Source organism: Tupaia chinensis, unplaced genomic scaffold (genome assembly GCF_000334495.1).
Source record: "Tupaia chinensis unplaced genomic scaffold, TupChi_1.0 Scaffold149798_1, whole genome shotgun sequence".
Lineage (NCBI taxonomy): Eukaryota > Metazoa > Chordata > Mammalia > Scandentia > Tupaiidae > Tupaia > Tupaia belangeri.
In genome coordinates this window covers 1,503,551-1,522,172 of record NW_006209642.1, presented here as the reverse complement: position 1 = coordinate 1,522,172, position 18,622 = coordinate 1,503,551, and the positions used below count along the sequence as shown (strand labels likewise).

Sequence of the window (18,622 nt, the reverse complement as noted above, 5' to 3'; positions counted from 1 at the left end):
GAAAATGAGCTGAACAAAAATCTCTCTAAGGAAGACATACGAACAGCCAAAAAGCATATGAGGAAATGCTCAACATCCCTCATCATAAGGGAGATGCAGATAAAAACCACAATGAGATACCACCTAACCCCTGTCAGAATGGCAAAGATTAAGAATATAAAAAGTGACAAATGTTAGCAGGGTTGTGGTGAAAAGGGAACTCTCCTACACTGTTGGTGAGAATGTAAACTGGCTCAACCACTATGGAGAACAATATAGAAAGTTTCTCAAAGATCTACAAATAGAACTACCATTTGATCCAGCAATCCCATTTCTGGGTATCTACCCAAAGGACAGGAGAACGTTCGTTCAGTCAGAAAAATGCTTGACATCAATGTTTATAGCAGCATTATTCATGATTGCCAAGACATGGAACCAACCTAAATGTCCACAAACCAATGAATAGATTGGAAAAGTGTGGCATATATACTCTGTGGAATACTACTTAGCCATAAAAAATAACAAGACCTTGGCATTTGATAGAAAGTGGTCAGATATGGAGGATCTATTGCTGAGTGAAGTAAGCCAGGACATGAAAGAAAGATATTGTATGTATCCACTCAATATATACCGACTATCCACACTCTGTGGTAGAGAGCAAAATATTGGAGGACATAAAAGCAGTGAAAATACTTAAGGAGAATAAGACAGTGTGGAATGCGTGGGGGGAAGAAAAGAGGATAGAGAAAGATAGCAAGAGAACAAATAGAGAGGCATAACATTGGGACATAGATATGGCTTATTTCCTATTGATGATGACATGTATAGTATTCTCAACTGGATGGGTCTGAGAAGAATTTCATTATGGGTAAAGTGTTTTTACAAGCAAAATGAGAAATAGTGATTGACTGGTTAAAAAAATAATTGGAATAATAATAATAATGAACAGAAAAAACAATAAGATATTGAATGATGAATGGGGGGTTTTAATGTCTCGGTATTGACTGACACGCATGGCATTCCTTTTGAAAAAGCAACGTAATACACTGTAAAGTTATATGCAATTCAATGTAATATAAACAAGATTATGATGATAATAAATTAAAAATAAATAATTAATTAATTATGCATATCTATTAATACCAATTTAATTATTGCAGTAAGCTATATACTCCCAGCAAGGTGCTATTTTATAGTATGTTCACTTTACTCACTAAAACTTACACCTAACATGCGTTCTTAAATCTGTATATATCAGGACCAGCAGCTGAAGTAATGGCTTCATTACTGGACTCCCACGTAGTCCACCATGGTTCGAGTCCTGGAACCAGTGGCTTAAACTCATGTCAGGCAGATGTGTGTGCATCCCCAAGATCCCAAGAGGAGAATCGAGGAGAAAGGATTGTGGCATGGTGACCCCCTCTGGTGGGGGGCATATCTTGCTTTCTATCTATCTGTCTCTCTCTGTCTTTCTAGTGAGTGCACGTGCCCTCTAGCAAAAACCTCTCCAATAAATAAATGTGTATACATCAGCTGTGCTTGATATTGAAAGTCTTTAAGATCTTTAGTGAATCAATAAAATGTAAAAAAAAAAAAAAAAAATGGCATGAAAAACAACTGTATGTACCAGAGACAATGTGGGAGAAGAAGGGGAGTTGACAGAGGGTGAGAGGTAGGGAATCAAGGGAAAAAAGCAAAATATATAAGTAGCAAGAAATAGAAAATTATTTGTTGATAATAATATGTTTGGTAAAATCCTTGATTGAGCCAATATACAATGTATACTGAATGGAAAATCTCATTTTGTATACTGTATTGATGTATAGTAAATTACTATAAATTAATTAATTAATTTAAAAAATTGTTCAAAGAAAGCAAGCAGTCACTGGACCTCTAGGCAAGCCCATACAAACCTTCTCTAACTCTGACACATTCTAAGCCTTTCTAATACATATCACTGTGATTACATTTGAGCCACTTGAATAATCTCCCTACCTGAAGGTCCTTAACTTATACATCCAGTTATAGAAGCTGGATCCCTCATGGCTGATCATCACTCAAATCTCATCCATGGAGGCTTGAAAACCCCACCAGGTACACGTGTGAGTATGCTCCAAATCCCAAAAGGATAAAGAAATGGAAGAGGAGAAATGGAGAAATTATAGTGTGACCATGCCCCAATGTAGGGTACTTTCTCCCTCTGTGTCTCTGATGTGCTCATCCACCCTCTAGTAATTTAAAAAGAAAGAAACAAGAAAAAAAACTTCAAAGCCCAAATTAAGTAACTTAACAATTTTGAAGGCATCAATAAAAATATTGTCATTTAATGGAATGAATGACCTAGAATAATACATTTTCAGAGATCTTTTCAATTCTAAGCATATTCTGCCTCTCTTTGATCAGTTACAAGAGTATCTCCACATTAAGCAAAAGTATATCCAAGTATCTCCCAGAGTCTGGCCACACTGAAAGAGCCTTCAAGATAGTTGTGGCTTTTGCATGCTTTTTTCCAAAAGTGCAGTAATCTTAGGGCTTTTTGGTGTGCAGAGCTCATCTTCATCCTAATTAGTCCATTCTGAAACAAAATCACATTCATAGGGAAGATACTTAGAACACTATGGACATTCTAAAGGAAGCCACAGCAACTTAAAGCATAATTCTTTCTCAAGAATCAAAGCAAGGCAAAATTTAATTTAAAAAAAAAAAAATCAGAAATATCTTCTGTAATTATGACTCTGTTTCTACCAAGCTTTGCACACACACACACACACACAAAAATCTATGATCCTGTTGTTTGGAAATAGTTTAGTATTTGGAGATTAACAACCTCAACTGCCAGCTACTCTATCAATCCTGTTTAGATCAAAAATATTTCATTTATTAGAACAAATAAACAATGCTTTTTTTCTTTTTCAATTTTAATGTGTTCAAGTGGTTCAATAATTAAGTAACAGCTTATAGGCTTATAAACCTCCACAGTCCTTAATAAAGTTGGGTTTTTCTGTATCTCTTAATTTCAGAAAGTCCTTGATGTGTAGAAGGAGCTCAGGAAACCTACTGAATGAGCCATCTGATTGCATTAAACTAAAATCTCTCTACTTTACCTTTTTCCAAACAGTGCATCAACAAGGAAAAATTAAGGGTCATACCATGAAGAAAATTCACAATCTTTGTCACATCCTCCATTAAATTAGGTAACCAACTTGATTCATAAAGTTCACAACGCAGCACAGTGTCTCCTGTTAAATGACGCAATGGTGGCTAAGCATAGCAACCCCTAAGTTCTACTCTGAATACTTCCAAAACCATTTTTGTTTCAGTCACATAGTTCCAATTATTACTAACATACACATTGTTTTCACTTTTCATCCAAACTTCTCACATCTCTTTTTTGTATATGGTTGCATGAATCTATTTAATGGTTATATCTCTATGGTATAGGTAATTCGGTGAACATGTTTCAATAAAAATATGAGGTAGGATTCATACTAAGGTCAGACAGACCTTTTGGCTGAAAGTCTCTCTACAAACTTCATGGCACCTGCACGTGCTTTAGTAAAGGTAGAATCCCTTGTGTTCTAATAGGCCTAATCAAGCCATTGGCCTTTCTTTTAGCTCTCTTATGGCCAAATGGCAAGGGTCCTATATCCTGATGGTTGAAAATGTCAGACCTAGATCTTGACGTTAACTAAAAGCTTAATGTTTCTTTTTTAATTCTTCTTTTTTAAAAATAATTATTTATTTCATTTTATTTATTCATTCATTTATTTCAATTTGACTAGAGACAGAGAGGGAGAGAGAGAGAGGGAAAGCGAGAAAGCAAGCCATCAGGTCCAGGACTAGAACTGTGGTTGGCCATGTGGGAATGTTCAACTTCTTAAACACCACATCACTTGCTAGCCTCCAAAAAGCTTAATGTTTTAAAATTAACAAGTCATAGCAATCTTCATCTCCAGATGTATAAGGGAAACCTTTTATCTTCATATCTTATCTATAATTTAAACTTCAATAGGATTTAATAAGGATTAAATGAGAATAAGACATTTTAGCTAAAGCTTAAGTAGATTTATTTCAACCCTTATTATTTTTTTAAAATTCCAAAATACATTTATTTCTTTACCTCATTAAGAATTATCTAAAATATAATTATTCACTCAACATATAATTCTGAAAGATATTTTATGGACTAAATTTTTAATGTTAGGCTCTTTCATTGTATACTTTTCTTCTTAATCTTAAATTTAGGAAGCAGAAAAGAATCTGGGTAAGAAAATTTAATGACACTCGTCATTACTAAACACCATCTCAAGACATACATACAATAACTAAACAACACACCTGATTGAATGATGAATCACTGTCAGAGCAATTGTCTGTGCAGGAACTATTGCTTTTCTCCTTCTGGATGTTTTTCTGCCTCTCTCGACTTCGTATCTCATCTTCTTCAAACTTGTTAATCATAGATTCCACCACTACCATCATAATGTTCTTCAAGGAATGCATCATTTCTTTATACCTTCAAATTCAAAGTAGAAAACAGACTATCAGCAGAAATTAAAACAGCAAACTTCAATTATATTACTTAATAATTTTTTTCTATGAAAAAGAAACTCTGTAAGAACAGAATATAAAAGATAAAAATCTAAGTTAACTTTTCCTTTTTTATAATTATTTATTTTATTAATTCATTCGTTGATTTTTTTTTTAATTTGATCAGAGAGAGACAGAGGGTGAGAGTGAGAGAGAGAGGAAGTGAGAAAGCAAGCCACCAGGTCCAGGACTTGAACCCCAGTTGGCCATGTGGGAGTGTCCAGCGCCTTAACCACCATGCCACACGCTGGTCCCATAAGTTAACTTTTCTTAAAGAAAAGAAGGTACAACAGAATTCATGAGATAGAAATAAATATTGAGCATCCCACAAGTGTGTTATTTCCTAACTTTTTTCATGTGGTTCTATTTATGGTCCAATCTACAGCAAGATCCTCCAATAGTATCAATTTCAGTTAGAAGAAACAAAGTCAATTTTAAATATCAAGTACCAAAAACCCAGACTACATTACACTTTATTTTTTTCCTTTGTTCTATTTCTCTTTCTCTATCCTCACTTCCTCTGTTTCCTTTCATTCCCTTCTCCCCTATCTTTATTGTATACCTTTAGGCACTCATAGACACATCTAAGACCTGCTATGTAGATCTAGCACCTAAATAAGAATTGGGCCGTCAGTGGGTCCTTTCAAACAGAGGCTAGAGAACCCACCATCAGAGATGTTAGGGAAGGAATTCCTGAAATTGGTAAGAGTTTGAATTGAGAAACTTCAAAGATCCATTTCACCTCTAAAGATATAAATTCTCAAAAAAGAACATACAACTAATTACTCCATTTTTTTAAAATGCAAACCCTTGAACATCCATACTGATATTACAGAGATCCCTAAAAGTCCCAGGATTATAATTTTAGAACAACAACAACAACAAAAAATCCGAAATCTAGTCCTTTATTTTACAAAGAATATGAGGAGACTTAAAAAAGTTCATAGAAATGTGTGTTATGAAAAAACTATGACTGAATTTCAAAAAATTTTGGCACCAACATAAACTCATACTTCAATTCCATTTTTGAAGGAACTTTTAAAAGCCCTATCTTTGTGACTCAAGCCATTGAAATGTCTATATTTAAAACAAAAAAGACATAAAGTAAATAAGCATAGTGAACAAAATACTAAATCTGGAATCACAATGCCTAGATTAGAATCCTTACTATTTTATCTATAAGCTTTATTATCATTAATAAGTCTCAACTTCCTCAAATATAAAAGGAGATGAAACAAATACACTCTAGCATGTCAATTCCATACAGCGATAGGAAGACGTAAAAATGAAAATATATATTGAAAAGGGCTTTGTAAATAAAATACCATACATATATTTATTGTCATAATAATGGATATTCTTTAGGAAAATAATCACAGAAACATCCCTTTCTTTATATTTTCAGTTAACAAATCATTGTAACTGCATATCCAAAAAAAAGCATAAGTTCTCTCTCTCTTTCATTGTAACTGCATAAATCAAAAGATAGATAGGTACTCTCTCACACAATAAAACCGTGTTGGAGAATTTGAACAGATATAGTAAACTGAGATTTTAAATAGGATTTAAAATTGTATTTTAAATTCCATGTTAAGTAAATTATTCAAAATTTTATATAAATTATATTTTAAATTGTTATATAAATTATTCAAAATTTATAAATAATGTAAAATATAGTCATATTTAATATATAATATATACTAAGTAAAACATATTTATATAATATATAACTACAAATTTTATATCATATATATGTATATTTATACATGTATATATAGATATTTTTTTTTTTACTTTTTTTTTTTTTGGAGAGGTTTTTGCTATAGGGCACATGTGCTCGCCAGAAAGACAGAGAGAGACAGAGAGACAGATAGCGAGAAATCACCCCCCAGAGGGGATGGCCATGCCGCAATCCCTTCCCCTCCATTCTCTTCTTGGGATCGTGGGCACGTACACACACGCACCTGGCATGAGTTTAAGCCGCCAGGTCCGGGACTTGAACCGTGGTTGACTATGTGGGAGTCCAGCGACATAGCCATTATGCTAACTGCTGGTCCCGGTGTATATATTTTTTAAGTACCAGAAATTATAAGAAAACACAAAACACTGAAAGTACATGGGAACAGAATAAGAACAATACAGGAGAGAAACATCCATTTTTTGGTTTTTTTTTTTTGAGAGTTTTTTGCTATAGCGTGTATACACTCGCCAGAAAGACAGACAGAGACAGATAGACAGAAAGCGAGAAATCACCCCACAAGGGGATGGCCATGCCACAATCCCTTTTCCTCCATTCTCCTCTCAGGATCTTGGGCCCACACACACACGTGCCTGGCATGAGTTTAAGCCTCTGAGTCCAGGACTCGAACCGCAGTCGACTACATGTGAGTCCAGCAACATAGCCATTATGCCAACTGCTGGTCCCTAGGGGAGAATCGTATCTAAGGGACCTACAACAGAAGTGAGACAGAGTCTAGAAAAGATCCCAATTTAAACTAAAGAGATATAAAGAGTAAGAAGGAATCTTGAGACACTCATTAGATTAATCTGTAAATATATAAAGGATATATATTTATATTTATATATCCCATGAGGCCAAATTTCCTCCTCTACAGGTTCTGAACAGCAAGACAGACAAGAAAGCAACACAATGATGGCAATCAAAATCTACTCACCAAAAGCTGTTCTTTCCTTCCACAGTAGTTAGATTATAGCTGGACACAGGACTAAACCACATATTCCTCAGCCTTCTTTGCTATTAAGTATGGCCATATAAACTACATAAAGACCTATCGCCTTAAAACTTACAATATGGTGAATTAATGAATTAATTTAAAAACAAACCTCAATGATATATAGATAAGAGAAAGGGTAATTAGAATCCAGAGAAAATCTGTAAATTTCACTCAACATAAGTATTTCCAAGAGAGCTTTCTCAATTCTACTGCCAGACCAACCAACAAAATGGCCACAAGGAGAGCTAAGAATAACTGTATAATAAAAAATTTTTTAAAAACCTAGAGTACCAGACCCTCATTACCAAGAGTTAACTACTAGGTCATTAGAAAAGTCATGATACATATTTTTCTATGTAAAAATATGTATCATGACTTTTCCAACAACCCAACAGAACTCAGTAATAGCCATTGCAGTTTCGAAAAAGTTAAAGAGAGATAGGGTAGACTACAGACACCACTGAGTAGATCCTTCATGCTTTGAGAAGTCTTAAATTAACACTATAGAAAGAATAAGTTCTAAGAGGTAGTAAATATTAACAATGAAAGTAAGTACTTCCATTCACAGTGCAATGTACTGTATAATAGATCCTACAAATGAATTCTTCCATGTGCAAACATCTACTTAAATAATAAATATCAAAATGTTTAATTAGGAAAAGACTTTGTAATTATCATAGTAAAGACACTGTTAATGGGTGTCTGTTGCTACATAAGCCTAAGTCATTACAAAAAAATCTCCCCAAAAAAATTTAAAACAAAATACTTTGAATGACTCAAAATCTTTCATTCATGATTCATAAAGCAGACGACAAATATTCACTAAGTCATTTAAAATCTTTGTGAGGTAATTATTACTTTATTAATTTTTACACATGGATGAACTAAAACACAGGAAAATTAAATAGCTTTCCCAGAAATAAAAAGTAATTTCCTAATAGTACCATATAAAACTCTGCTCTTACCATTAGAATACTTTCATTACCTAATAAAGAAGTATTTCATCATCCCTTCTAGAATAAGTTTAGTAATACTGCTAGAAACAGACTATTAGGAATTATAATGTTATCTAGAAATGGAAATGACTTCATTTTTCCTTCTGCAAAATCAAGAAATAAGACATCTTAATTTCTATGGCTTCTTGTTAAATTTATTAATAGCTATACATTATTGCTTTGATATGTAGCTTTTATTTAAATAATATAAATAGGTGCCACAAAGTGGAAGAACTATGCAAAATAACAACAGCAAATAAAAGGTTTAACTATTTAAAAATAAATCAGATTTAGTGCTTTAAAATATAGTTAGTGAGACCAGCAATTAGCATAATGGCTATGTCACTGGACTCCCATATAGTTCATCACGGTTCAAGTCCCAGACCCGGTGACTTAAACTCACACCAGGCGAATACGCATGCGTGCCCAAGATCCCGAGGGGAGAAGGGAGAAGAAGGGTTTACAACATGGCCATCCCCCCGAAGGGCGATTTCTCGCTTTCTGTCTCTCTGTCTCTCTCTGTCTTTCTGGCGAGTGCACGTGTCCTATAGCAAAAACCTCTACAAATAAATAAATAAATAAAACAGTCAATATAAACTCAGGTACATATTCAAATTTCTCTGATACTACACAAAAGCTGTTTTTGTAGCTTTTATTTTTTAAGTGAGAGTGAGAGACAGAAAAAAAGGAAGAGAAAGACAAGCACCCCCCAACAGGGTCTCACACTGAAACCCACCTCTAAATCTCTGAGTCAGCCAGGATCATAGATCTGTCTACCTGGTGTGCACAGGTCAACTGAAGAATCAAAGTTATGAGCTTCCACACTAATCAAGCATCACTTAAATAGCACTTTACCACTGCACCACCCAACTGACTACAATGAGTTGTAGTCTGAACTTTGACACTTGCATTCAAATTGGAAAAAGAAGCAGCCATGATGGCCTAGCATGAAAAAAAAACTAGATACCAGGGACCAGCAGTTAGCGTAATGGCTATGTTGCTGGACTCCCACATAGTCGACCGTGATTCGAGTCCCGAACCCGATGGCTTAAACTCCTGCCGGGCGCATGTGCATGCGTGCCCAAGATCCCAAGAGGAGGATGGAGGAGAAGGGATTGTGGCATGGCCATCCCCTCTGGGGGGTGATTTCTCCCTTTCTATCTGTCTGTCTCTCTCTGTCTGTCTGGCGAGCGCACGCGCCCTATACCTAAAACCTCTCCGAAAAAAAAGAAAAAGAACAAAAAAGAAAACTAGATACCAGAAAACACCTCCAGATATCACATGTGTCCAAGTACTAAAAAAAGGATTAACAAAGCAAATGTCATATGCCCAAATCGACATCAAAAATAAATTTGTGGGATTCAAATTAATAAAAGAACTTCATTGTAAATAAAAAATAAATAAAAATCTGATTAGACTAAAAAATTGTTGGTCAGCAGGTGGTATGATAGTTAAGGTACTGAAACCCACATGGCTGACTATACAGTTCAAATCTTAGAGCTGGCAACTTGAAACAAATGCTGGGTGCATGAGTGCGTGTGCCCAGAATCCTGACAGGAAAATGCAAGAGAAGGTAATTTTAGCATCGCCATTCCATCTGGGGGTGATTTCTCATTAGGTACACTAGTAAGCATGAATTGAAAAACTAGAAAACCATTCTACTGCCCATCCTGCCCTTTATAGCCTTAAAGTCTCCTGTCACTTTGTGTTATAAGGAATGAACTGGGTGGGGGAAAGAACTTCCATCATATGCCAAGGGTTCAAAGGTAATTAAAATGACAAATATCCAAGTACCTGAACTTAAATACAAAGGAACTTCAAAAAGTTTGAGAACAGACCAGCAAATGGTGTTGCTGGACTCCCACATAGTTGACTGTGGTTTGAATCTCAGATCCAGAAGTTTAAAACTCACACCAGGAGAATATGTGTGAGTGCCCAAAATTCTGACAGGAAAATGGAGGAGAACAGATTGTCATGTGGCCATCCCCCATGCGGGGTGATTTCTCACTTTCTGTCTCTCCAGTAAGTGCACGCGCCCCTATAAAAAAAAACCCCCCTAAAAAAAAAAAAAAAAAAAAAAAAAAAAGTTTGTTTAAAAATGGAACTAAAATGAGTTTTATTTTGATGCAAAAAAATTTTGAAATACTGTATAGTTTTTCCATAATACTCATATTCCATGAACTTTCTGAACCCCTTATACTATATAGCACAGTAGTTTGTGACAATTCAATGTATATTTCAAAATATCTAGAAAAGAGGATTTTGAATGTTATTAAGACAAACTATTGATAATTAAAATGATGGATATGTTTATTGCCTTGATTTGATCATTATATATTATATATGTGTTTTGAAAAACCACACAATACCCAAAAAATATGTACAATTATTATATTGGATTATAGGAAAAGTCATGGTGCATTTTTGCATAGAAATATTACATCATGACTTTACTAACATCCTAATATGTCAATTTAAAAATATGATTTTTTTTGAGAGGTTTTTGCTATAGGGCATGTGGGCTCGCCAGAGACAGAGAGATAGAAAGCAAGAAATCATCCCCCCCCAGGGGTCATGGCCACACCACAATCCCTTCTTCTCCATTCTCCTCTTGGGATCTTGGGCACACATGCACACGTGCCCAACATGAGTTTAAGCCACCGGGTCCAGGACTTGAACCGTGGTCGACTACATGGGAGTTCAGCAACATAGCCATTACACTAAGTGGTGGTCCCAAAACATAATTTTTTTTAAAAAAAGAAGACATTAAATATCAAAAAAGTAAAGGAGTTGCCCAGCTACAATGTTACAGGCAGTAGAGCACTACTGTGGAATACTGAAACCATGTGGGAAGACCCTAAGTTCAAATCCTTGGTTGATGAGAGCATGCTGCCCACAAACATACCCATGAACCTGGCTGGCTAGAAAGCTGTGAGCAGCGGGGAGAGATTGCTGTATGGTACAACCCTGTTAAGGATTCCTATCTGTAACTCCATCTCATGAAAGGAATAAATAAGCTTTTGAAAAAAGTGAAAGAACAAGTCACTTAAATACTTAGAAAAGGACATTCTAGGTAGAGGAAGTAACATTAGTATAAATCCCTATGGGAGGATCTTACTGGAAATGAGAAAGAGCAAGAGAAAGAAATGAGGAGAGGGAAAAGGCTTATGGCCAGTCTTGTTGGGAGCAGAAGGCCTACAGCCAGTCTTGTTGGCTACAAGAAAAATCTGGATTTTACTCTGCATAAAATGGGAAAGCCTTTGGAGAGTTTTGAATAGAAGGACATCGTGGTTTGGCTCATTGTTTTAAAGAACCCTTCCAGCTGCTATGAAGAAACTGGACTGTGGGAGGCATGGGTTAGAGGTGCTGTCAAGAAGCCCTGTTGAGAGAAAAATAACTTTAAAATATTACTGTGGGCATACTCACTCTTTAGATTCCTGAGTTCTTTTAGTAACGTGTTGTACAACTGTGTCATAGCCAGATTCCTCACCCTGGTTCTGAGTGGATGTGCATTTTTCCATTTCTTCTTCAATCATAGACCCCAAAGTATTGCATATATGCTGTCTCAGGTATTTCACAAATTCATAGCTGAAACAATTATTTAAAAAATAAATTCAGTAAATATTATGAACCCACATATCCAGAAAAAAATAACTGTTAACATAGAAAGGTTTGTAACATATGAAGATCTCTTAGCTTAAGCTAGGATTAAACTGATCATTCATTGTACATCATCAAAAACTAATTTAGAATTTTTTTCCCCAAGATATTTGGCAAAGATTGTCATTTAAAGATTACCACAGCAGGGCAAGTGGGGAGAGGAATGCAAGGGCCAATTTCAGGGGCAGCTCAAACATTGGTAAGTTCAGGGTCTATCTCATTTTTTTTTATGCTTTTATCTTTTAACCTGGTGAAGAGGAAAGATAGAGTACTTTGTTAAAGATTTTTAACCTGAGGCTAGCAGGAGGTATGGTGATTACAACACTAGATTCCCACGTAGCCAACTGCAAGACCTGGCAGCTTGCAAGCCATGCCAGGTGCATATGCGTGTATGCCCAAAATCCCAGGAGGAGAAGGGATTGTGGTGCAGCCACCACCAAAACAGAACAGTATTTACAGTATTCATGTACATTTTGCAAGTAGTAACTGGCCTAAACTCCACCTAAACAGTTTTTATTCATGTTTTGCAAAGCAGATAATTTTTTATAAAACATATTTACTGAAAATACAGGCAATAAGTATAATGAATACTATTTAGATTGGTCAAAATTTTTGTAGTCTCGGGACCAGCAGTTAGCGTAATGGCTATGTTGCTGGACTCCCACGTAGTCAAACACAGTTCAAGTCCCAGACCCGGTGGCTTAAAGTCATGCTGGGCACGTGTGTGTGCATGCCCAAGATCCCAAGAGGAGAATGGAGGAGAAGGGATTGCGGTGTGGCCATCCCTCCTGGGGGGTGATTTCTCGCTTTCTGTCTCTCTGTCTCTCTCTGTCTGTCTAGCGAGTGCATACGCCCTATAGCAAAAACCTCTCCCAAAAAAAAAAATTTGTAGTCTCATAAATAATAAAGATAAATGAAAGATTGGCCAGCTTCGTAAATTCCACTATATTCAAGGCTTCAAAGCAAAGTGAATTTCACTATTCAAGAGTTTTACATGCATATATGCAGGGCAGGAAATCAAGGAGAACTTGAATAATTTACTTTCCACAATTATGAGTACATCATAATACCCAGCATATAGTCTTCAGTCCAATATTAATGAAATGAATGCATTTCTCTGAAGGACAGCTACTTTACCCTAGTACTCAAAAAAATTCATCTTTCATTTTAACTGCTTTTGCTAACAATTTCCTGTCCTACCCAAGTCTTTTCACCTCTGAACACCTCACTACTTCCTGGAATTCACATAGCTACCTCAGTACTGTTAAGTGGCAGGTCTACCAAAGTCAGGTACAAATATTTGACATAAAGCTACATGGTATTACAGCAAAAGTACAAGCCTAGAATCACAAAGGCCTGAGAGCAGCACTAACTCTACCATTTATAAGTGTGTGACCCTGGCAATCATCATATCTATTTGATCCCATTCTTTGGAAGAATTAAGGAAACAGTAGACAACATATTTAAACACTATGAAAAAGAGGAGTTTGGCCAATGTATTCTCTGTTCCCATATGGAGCTTCAATTTCAGATTCAATTAAAAAAAAAAGTTGATATCTTATTTATTTATTTATTTATTTATTTAGTAGACAAGGTCTTATCGTCTTGATCCTCCTGCCTTAGCCTCCTTAAACTGCTACAGATGCACATGTGACTTGGCTTTTAGGTTGGACCAGGAATAGAACCAGGAATAGAACCCCTCCTATGTGGTTCCAGCCTGTGAGTACAACATCTTAACAGTGCATACCACCACACTGGGCCCAAACAGGTCATTTCTTTGGCTATTCCTTTGGTCCAAATCCCTCTCTGGAAAGCCAGACCTGTACATTAACTGCCTGCTGGACAAGGCTACCTTGTTTCTTCATCATATCTAAGTCAACATAACCAAAATCGAATTCATCATTTTACCCACCCACTCACAACCTTCTCTCCTGACTTAATATGTCTCTGTTAATGGCACCATCATCCATCTAGACACCTGTATATAAAGTCTCAAAAAGCTTAACTACAAACTTCTCCATTAAACTCAAACCTAATGCAAGCTCTTTAATCCTACAGTTCTTCCCCCACAACTTTTTTCCCTTCCCACTGCTTTTTGATTAATGTTCACATCTATATAATCTTTAGCTAAACTGCAAGATAAGGACTCTGAGGGTATCCTATAAATCAGTGGTTCTCAAACTATAATATGGGACAGAATCATCTGCTTGGCCCCAATCTCAGAGCTTTTGACTGGTAGATATGGAGTGGAGCCCAAGAATTTACATTTTAAACTAATTATTTGGTGATGACAATGCTGATGGTGCTGATTTCAATACCATAATATGAGAACCCCTCATATAGACAGAATCTGTTCAGATCGTTCATAAACTATCTTGAAGATCATGGACCTCCAACTACCAAATTTCTACTCCAAGAAACAATATTAACCCAAATTATCGAAGAATGATTTTACATTAGTTGCATTATATTAAAAATACTGGGCCAGCCAGTGGCATGGTGGTTAAGTCAGCAGGATCCCACATGACCAGCTGCAAAGTTCAAGTCTTGGACCTGGCGGCTTTGGAAACATACTGTGCACATGTGTGTATGTGCCCAAAATCCTGAAAGGAGGGAGATGAAGGAGAAGGGACTACAGCATGACTATTCCCCCATAGAGATGTTTCCTCATCTTCCCCCCCTTTCTGTCTCCCTGGCTAGTATACAAATCCTCTGGCAATTTCAAATGTGTGTGTGTGTGTGTGTGTGTGTGTGTGTGTGTGTACGTACATATATACGGGTGTATATACATATATATACATACACACATATATATTTAAATATGTTGGATCATTTTATAATCCTTTAATTTATTTCAATTAACAGAGTATCAACCATAACTTATTATTAAATCAGCAGCTCCTGACGTAGTTTTAGAAGTAACATAGTGTTAGTTTTTCATTTCAGCTCCTCCACTTATTAGCTATTTGAGGCTGTCCAAATTAAATATCTTCTTTGGACTTTTCAAAAAATTTATAAAATAGAAAAAGTGGTGTCTATCTTAGAAATTATTAAATTTTAGTTTCCCACTATGTAATGATAATCCAAATGTGAAAACTGTTATTTATTACATAGTATCTTCTTCTACTTACACATTGTTCACAACAAATATACTATAGTTATATTTGATTAGCCTTATTTACAAGTAATTTAATGAAAAACATTAAAATATGCTTTCAATAACACAAGGAATACAAAATATATTCTTCAAAATATTCCTAATAATTTAATGAAGTAATTACAAGTAATTTAATGAAAAACATTAAAATGTTATTTCAGTAATGAAAGGAATGCAAAATATATTCTTCAAAATATTCCTAATATTGGGAACCAGCAGTTAGCATAATGGCTATGTCGCTGGACTTCCACGTAGTCGACCACAGTTCGCATCCTGGACCCAGTGGCTTAAAACACGCTGGGCGCGTGTACGTGCGTGCCCAAGATCCCGAGAGGAGAATGGAGGAGAAGGGATTGCGGTGTGACCATCCCCCCTCAGGGGTGATTTCTCGCTTTCTGTCTCTATGTCTCTCTCTGTCTGGCGAGCGCACGTGCCCTATAGCGAAAAAATCTCTCCAAAAAAAAATATATTCCTAATATTAAAACCTTAGACAATTGTGTGCCAATAAGGAATAATATGTGGCCATCACCACATTTCAGAAACAGCTCTACTAAAATGCATAGTAATGCATCTGATCACTTTGCTTCATTACTGATGAATATGAATTTTTTCATATTTGCATAGGAAAATTTTACTATGTTGAGTAAAAGAACATTCACTTTTCCATTATTTTTTTCCAGCTTTATTACCAAAATTAAAAAAAAAATATTTTTTTCATGATGAACTTCTGACATGTTCACAACTTTTATATCAATACATGCAGACATGCAAAGATTACTATTATAAACTAAGTATATACTAATTTAATTAGAATCTAGAAAATCATCTTTTAATCTATTTAAACAAGAAATATTTCAATTATAGAAAAATTATCACTAATAAAGCTTTAAAAGTATATTTCATTAGAGTAAGTTATGAGTGTTTATAATTGAAGAATTCTTAAAATATTTCAGAGTCATACGGTTTAGTAGCAAGACAAACTTAACTTTATCATAATAGTGTGTAAAAGGTTATGTAACATAAAAAAACAGGTATTTTATTTCTAAACATTTTAGGCCAAAGAATATGCTTCTGACTCACTATAAACCATCACTAGAAATGCATTCATTAATTACAGAAGCACACACATAATCTTTGGTAATTTTTCTATACAGGTGTATCACTCTACAGAATAAATCTTTCCTTAAAGTTGTCACTTAAACACACAAGAGCTCAATAATTTAAAATACCACTGATAAATTTTTCTGTAAAACAAAGAATAAAACCAATTCAATAAATATTAATGTGTTCCTTCTATATCAAGCCAAAAATATATGATTACAAAGGTGAGTCTCAGCATTGCAATCTGTTACAATCATTAAGATTGCTAGATATTTAAAAGATTATTATTATAATGTAATTCTCATGGAAATGTTGGTAATTATACTTTAACTCTGTGGTCTCAACTCTGTCTATACAGAATTATCTCAAGAGCTTTTTCAAAAGTACCACTGCTCAGCCTCAACCACTCACACTCTGCCAAGCACTCACCAGGAAAGTTTTGTTCACCTGTGCTGAGGCTCAAGCACATGTTTGCTGTTTGTTTGTTTTTTTATTAAATGACCCCCGACTGCTTCTAGTGTATCAACGTTGAAAAACAGTGCCATTTCATTGATAGGGGTCAGTCTAAAAAAATTACAGAGCACTGGAGCAAGCAGGTGGCCTAGAAGTTAAAGCAATTAGATTCCACATGGCCAACCACATAGTTCAAGTCCCAGATCCAGAGGCTTAAATATTACACCAGGCACACATGCATGTGCATGCCCAAAGTCCCAAGAGGAGAACAGAAGAGAAAGGACTGTAGTGTGGCAATCCCCTTGGGAGAGTACTTTCTCACTCCTCTCTCTCTCTCTCTGAAGGGTGTATCCACCCTACAACAAACTAAAGAAAAATATTACACAGTATGTATGCACATAATGAAAGCAATGTACTATCTCTCTCTCCCCCCATCAGAGGTCTCGAAATATTGTTTCCATTCTTAAGAAAAAAAAAAAGGGTAAAGTAGACATTTTAATGAATAAGTTAAAAAAAAAAAAAAAAAAAAACAAGAGGCTCTGTACAACAGTGAGAGGTTAGCTGTCTCATGGGACAAGTGCCTAGATAGGGCTGCACTCCCTACAGTCATTTCTCCCCAAATGATTACATTTTCCCCATTATTTTTATAATCCTATCTGAAATTCAATTATTTGTGGACTAAATGGACTTTAAAATCATCATTTTACATAAATGTTAGTAGCTCAGAAACATATTTCTTCCATAAATCTATTTTAAAAATTATTTTTCTCATTGATAACAAGACATCAAGTAGATTTAAGAAACCAACGTTCTTATATTTATTTATTTATTGCCAGAGGGTACATGCACTTGCCAGAGAGAGACAAGAGAGAAAGCACCCCAGGGAGACATGGTCAAGCCACCATCCTTTCACTCCATTTCTCTATCCCATCAGGATGTGGGGCACACATGTACACAGGTCTTACATGGTTTCCTAGCTTCCAGGGTCAGGTTTCAAATGCACTTGGTCATGTGGGATCCAGCTCCCAATACTCAGCACCTAACAACTGCACTATAGGGACAGGATAAGACCAATATTGTGACAGTAGAGATGGAGAGATGAGTATTACTGCATCAAAACCATTAAGTGTCCAAAGAAAGTAAATTCGGGGGGAAAAAAGATTAGTGGAAAGATGAGCACCAAGACTAGTCACCCTTCAAGATCCCATCCAATTCAGATGCCCAAAGAATTTTATGATGATGCCAAAAATAAGCATCTCCTCCTTTTTTCCTTTCCTGCTAACTGTTCCCGCTACCTAAGACACAGATCTCAGGCTAGTACAGGTCATGAATTTTACTGTCTTTACTTCTGAGTAAAAACTACCAATAGGATTATAAGGCTTACTTTTAAGACTGCAAAATAGCTGTAACTTGAATCTATAATTTTTTTAGGCAGGTAATGAGTACATCCCCAGTAAACAGCAACTATTAACTAAGTCAATCAGCAAGCATTTAATTAATCTACCTAATGAACTGTTGAGGAACTTTAAATTACAGAATTAGAAGAAACATTAGACTTCTGAGAGGGACTACAATTAATATTATTAACTTGAATAACATTTTTAAAACTAGTATAGTTAAAGCTATACTTATAGGCAAAAGGGTCACCCTAAGTGCTTGTATTAAAGAAGCTGCAAATTAATAACCTAAACATTCCTCACAAAAAATTTAAAATATTTCCTAAGAGGGAAAAAAAAATGAAGAGCAAAAATTAAAGGAACAATAAATATAGAGAAAACACACACATAATATAAAGGGAAGGAAAAAAAAAATCACACCAAAACTGGGACTTTGGAAGACTAATAAGATTTATAAATTTCTGCCCAGCCAATGGCATGATGGTTAAGGTGGCTAGATCCCATATGGCCAACCATGCAATTTAAGTCCTGGACCTGGTGGCTTGAAAAACAAAC

General features: G+C 35.4%; 1 protein-coding gene across 1 annotated transcript in view; it reads right to left on the bottom strand.

Moving 5' to 3' along the window:
* TBC1D32 (TBC1 domain family member 32) overlaps positions 1-18,622 on the bottom strand; it is a 226,089-nt gene that overhangs the window by 204,226 nt on the left and 3,241 nt on the right. Inside the window, exons 3-4 of the mRNA XM_027769471.1 lie at positions 11,726-11,887; positions 4,318-4,495 (exon numbers count right to left, since the gene is read on the bottom strand). Of these exons, the coding sequence (XP_027625272.1) occupies positions 4,318-4,495; positions 11,726-11,887 (340 nt within the window). The remainder of the gene's footprint in view (positions 1-4,317; positions 4,496-11,725; positions 11,888-18,622) is intronic.